At 66.8% G+C, this 3,954-nt stretch overlaps 2 protein-coding genes across 2 annotated transcripts in view; one reads left to right on the forward strand and one right to left on the reverse strand.

Moving 5' to 3' along the window:
* The window catches only part of LOC104294208 (dedicator of cytokinesis protein 2-like), a 96,444-nt gene extending 93,948 nt beyond the window's left edge, over positions 1–2,496 (reverse strand). Inside the window, exons 1-3 of the mRNA XM_009893789.1 lie at positions 2,454–2,496; positions 274–357; positions 59–99 (exon numbers count right to left, since the gene is read on the reverse strand). Of these exons, the coding sequence (XP_009892091.1) occupies positions 59–99; positions 274–357; positions 2,454–2,496 (168 nt within the window). The remainder of the gene's footprint in view (positions 1–58; positions 100–273; positions 358–2,453) is intronic.
* A 530-nt stretch (positions 2,497–3,026) lies between these two features.
* DQX1 (DEAQ box RNA-dependent ATPase 1) overlaps positions 3,027–3,954 on the forward strand; it is a gene marked incomplete at its 3' end in the record, with an annotated part of 13,664 nt that continues 12,736 nt past the window's right edge. The window contains 1 exon segment of the mRNA XM_009893790.1: positions 3,027–3,096. Within this exon segment, the coding sequence (XP_009892092.1) occupies positions 3,027–3,096 (70 nt within the window).

Raw genomic sequence — 3,954 nt, forward strand, 5'->3', positions numbered from 1 at the left:
ACCGACCACGCTCGCACCCCCCTCCATGCCCCGGCCCCCCCAGCAGCCCCTCACCTACCCGGGCAGCCCTGTTCCTGAGCGAGTACCCGCGGTACCAGCCTGCAAGGGGAGGGAAGGGGGTGCCGTCAGCTGGGTTTGGGGATGGATGCCCACCAGCAGCACAGCCAAGAGAGGGTGGAGGAAGACCCGTGTCAGAGTGCACCCCAGTACCAGCCCAGCAGGGGATGTCAGGGGACGGCACGGGGCTTGGCCAGGGCTGCCAGACCCCCTTACCCTCGGAGGCTTGCAGGATGTGCACCGTCTCCCCGATCTGCAGCGGGAGGTGATGCTCGCTGGTGCGCGGGAAGTTCCACACAGCTGCGGGGAGAGGAGCCAGGAGCTGTGAGCAGGGGTCCCTCACCTGGACCCCCCCCTCACCCAGTACAGTATCCCTAGGGCCCCATGTACCCGTGCCCTTTTGGGGCAGTATGCCCCACTGCTGGCCTCCCCACATGGGGCAGAGCAACCTCAACCAGCATTGCTTGTCCCCAGGAGACAGCGTAAGGTCCCAGCCCCACACAAACGGCGTGAGACCTCTGAGGAGGTGCGGTGCGAGGCAGAGCAGCGCTGGTCACAGCGGAGCAGGGGTGGGAAGGGGACCCCAGACCCCAGGAGAGTCACAGCCCAGCCTGCATGGCGCTAGGCACAGCAGGAGTCGTCAGCTACCCCTACTCCAGCACATGGGGGTCCCCTGCCTGGCATTGTCCCCATCACACTGCCTGCCACCCACAACCCAGCCCAGCCGCATGGGCCCTAGTGAGTGCTGAGTCCAGTGGTCGTGCTCCCACCACAAGTAGCCCGGGGAGGCAAGTGCCAGCCAAGATCCTGCCTGGAGCAGCAGCGCTGCCCACCCGGGGCTGGCAGCTCGGGGGCACGCAGGCCAGTCCCCGGGGACAGCGGGTGCTGGCAGTGGGGGGAACGGGGCAACAAGGGCAGCAGGGTGACAGGGGCAGTGGGAGCGCAGGAGCTCGCTGGTGGCCAGAGACTTCCTGCTGCAGCGTGGGCTGCACCGGGACGGGCTGCGGTTAGTCCTGACGCTATTTCTGGTCCTGGGGACAGTGACAGCTCTGTCTGGTGGAGGCAGCCCTGGCGTGGCCCCAGGACCGGCTGCACTCTGCACCAGGAGACAGTCCTCTGCAGACATGCCTGCACCCGGGGGGTCCCTGCTGGGATGCTGCCCATGCCCCCCACCAGCCACGGGCAGGGCCAGCTCATACTGCGACATCCCCAGACCTGCACCACTCATCGGGACCCCCCATGCTGGCCCTGGCAGACCCTGCAGCACCAGGAGCCCTGAGGTCCCTCAGGACTCCTCCTGCCACCCTGCCCTCCACACAAGGACCCTGACCCAGCCTGGAGCAGCTCCTGGCCCAGGTCCAGGCTCACTCCCCTCCAGCCCCTTCCCACCCCTCCAGGCCCCAGCCAGGCCAGGCTTCCTCACAGGATGGTTAGTGCCCATCAAGCATACACAGGAACCGAGATGAGACCCAGCTCCCAGTGCTGCCCAGGACCCCGCGAGGGCTCAGCCCTTGCTCTGGGTGCTACCGGCAGCGCAAGGGGGGGACGCGGGAAACGGCCCCAGCCAGAAACGGGAAGAGGCGCAGGGCTGCGAGCGCCAGCACGGGAAGCGTGTGCTTGCACGGGGACTGGGGTTGGCATGGGGAGCCTGAGCTGGGGGCTGGGGCAGGGAACGGGGCTGCCCAGGGTTTTGCTGTGACCAACGCAAAGGCTGGGAGCAAAGCCCCAGGCAGCACCAGAGGGCAAATTACAGGGGTGGCTCTGGACTCACCAGGCACCCCCCTGAGAGCAGGTCATACATGAGCTAATGATCCCTGTTAGCAAGCTAACCACCCCTTGGGTGGAGGATTCCGCGCTTCAACAGCCAGGCTGAGCCTAAACCCCCACCTCAGAGTAGGGGGGATCCTGTGTCAAGCGTCAGAAATGCTCAGCCCCAGCCCCTGCCCCTGCCCCAGTGCTCTGCCCCCAGCTCCGCTCAGTCCCACAGCTCCTCATCCCCACCCAGCATCAGCCACGCTCAGCTCAGGACGTGCGGGTCTCACTGACAACTGCCCTGCTCAGCCCTGATCCCCTGGGCCATCCCATCACCAGCCCACCCCCCACTAATTCCTCCATACCCCAGCGCACCCAGTGCTGACATCATGGGGACCCAGCCCCCAACTCGCACCGCTGAGCATCGCCACCAGACCCACCTAGCCCAGCACCGCCGGCAGCGTTCACCCTGCAGACCTACACCATCGCCCGCCCTCTACAGCCCACAGGGCCACCACAGCCAGGGGGCAACAGCAGTGTCACCCTGGCCACGAGTGCCCTGTCCCACGAGCCCTGCATCCCTCTGCCAAGCCAGGGAGCCCAGCAGGGTCCTGCTCCCACTCAGTCCCGAAGCCTGCACTCACCCACGCCATACTTCTCCTCCTTGGTGGGCAGCCACGGGGCCATGGCTGGCTGTGCCGCAGGGACCAGGGCCCTGCGTGGGGCGGCTGCTGGTTCCTCCTGCCGTTCTCCCCAGGTCACGTGTATCTCACCGGCTTGTGCAAACCTCCGCTTCCTCAACGCGCAGCCAGGCGCTGCAGGGACCCACCCAACCGCCCTGCACCCCCCCACATGCCGGGGCAGGGGTGGAGGGGACAGAGCCCCCAGGATCCCACCACGCCACCATCCTGGGAGCCCGGGCTTGGGTGGGTCACTGGCCCTGCCCATGGGGCACTATTGGGCTGCTGGCCCCAGGTGATGCTGCGGCACTGCAAGCCCCACCAGCTGGGCACTGCTGCCAGAGGGACATGGGGCTGGAGCCCAGAGCAAGAGCAGCCTCGGCCACCCCACGGCACAGGGAGCTGCAGGGAGCCATGAGTTCAGGCCAGCTGCACCACTCCAGACCAGCACCACTGGGATGAGGCCTCTGCCTCCCCAGCCGGGGCTGTCCTATCCTTGTCCCTCAGTGCATGAGGCTCAGCAGCACAAATGCCGTCATGGTGCACGGCTACCCCCAGGGCTCTGCGGGCCCATACCCAGCCCTCCACTCCCTGCAGCACCAGGACGGTGAGTGAAGCAACCGTTCAGCATCAACCACTTCCTTCCTGCCGCCTGCTGCAAACCCCGGCTGTCCAGCACCCGTGGGTGCACAGGGACGGGATGCTCATCCTCTGGCCCTGCTCAGCCTCGACCCAGTGCTGGCCAGGCCCTCTCCTCCCACACAGCCATGCTGCCCTAGGACCCTCCATTCCTCCTAGACCTGCTCATGGCCAACCCAGTCAGGAATCCCGTAGCTGGGCTCCAGCTCTCACAGCTTGAACCACTTCTCCATCGGCCCCTTCAAGGCAGCGTGAGGCTCCTTCCTTGTACCATCCGCACCCCTTTTGCAGGCCCTCATCTCCCCCCACCAGCCTGAGGCTGCACCAGGGTCACCCTCGGGTGCAGCTCCCCGATCCCATGGGTCATCCCAGGCTCCAGGGCAAACACCCCTGGCCCAAAACCCGCTCTGAGTAGTCATCACAGACCCTCCAGCCTGAGGAAATGGTGAGATGGAGGGGGACGGGGAGCACCACAGGAAAGGGGGCTCGAGCAGGTTTGGGTGAGCTGCCAGAGCTGGGCATATAGGGCAAGGAGGTGGCCAGGGAGGTTTAAGCCCCCCGAGCACAAAGGCTGTGGACATGGCCTCTGCCCAGAGAGCTGGAGGGGATAACCCAGGGATCAGCCCTCCTCCAGCATCCTCCCCTTTCCCTGGGCAGCTGCTCCTAGGCGGTGGCACGGCAGGGTCCCTGGCCGCGGTGGCATTGCCCGGTGCCGGCACAGCACGTTGGGGCAGCACGTCGCAGCCTGCGGGCAGGGCTGTGCCAACGCTGAAGCCGGCAGCGGCGACCTTCGGTGGTGGGAGAGCTGCTGCCCGGGGCCGGGGCC

The sequence above is a fragment of the Charadrius vociferus genome, unplaced genomic scaffold (genome assembly GCF_000708025.1).
Source record: "Charadrius vociferus isolate BGI_N301 unplaced genomic scaffold, ASM70802v2 scaffold59, whole genome shotgun sequence".
In the NCBI taxonomy this organism is placed as follows: domain Eukaryota; kingdom Metazoa; phylum Chordata; class Aves; order Charadriiformes; family Charadriidae; genus Charadrius; species Charadrius vociferus.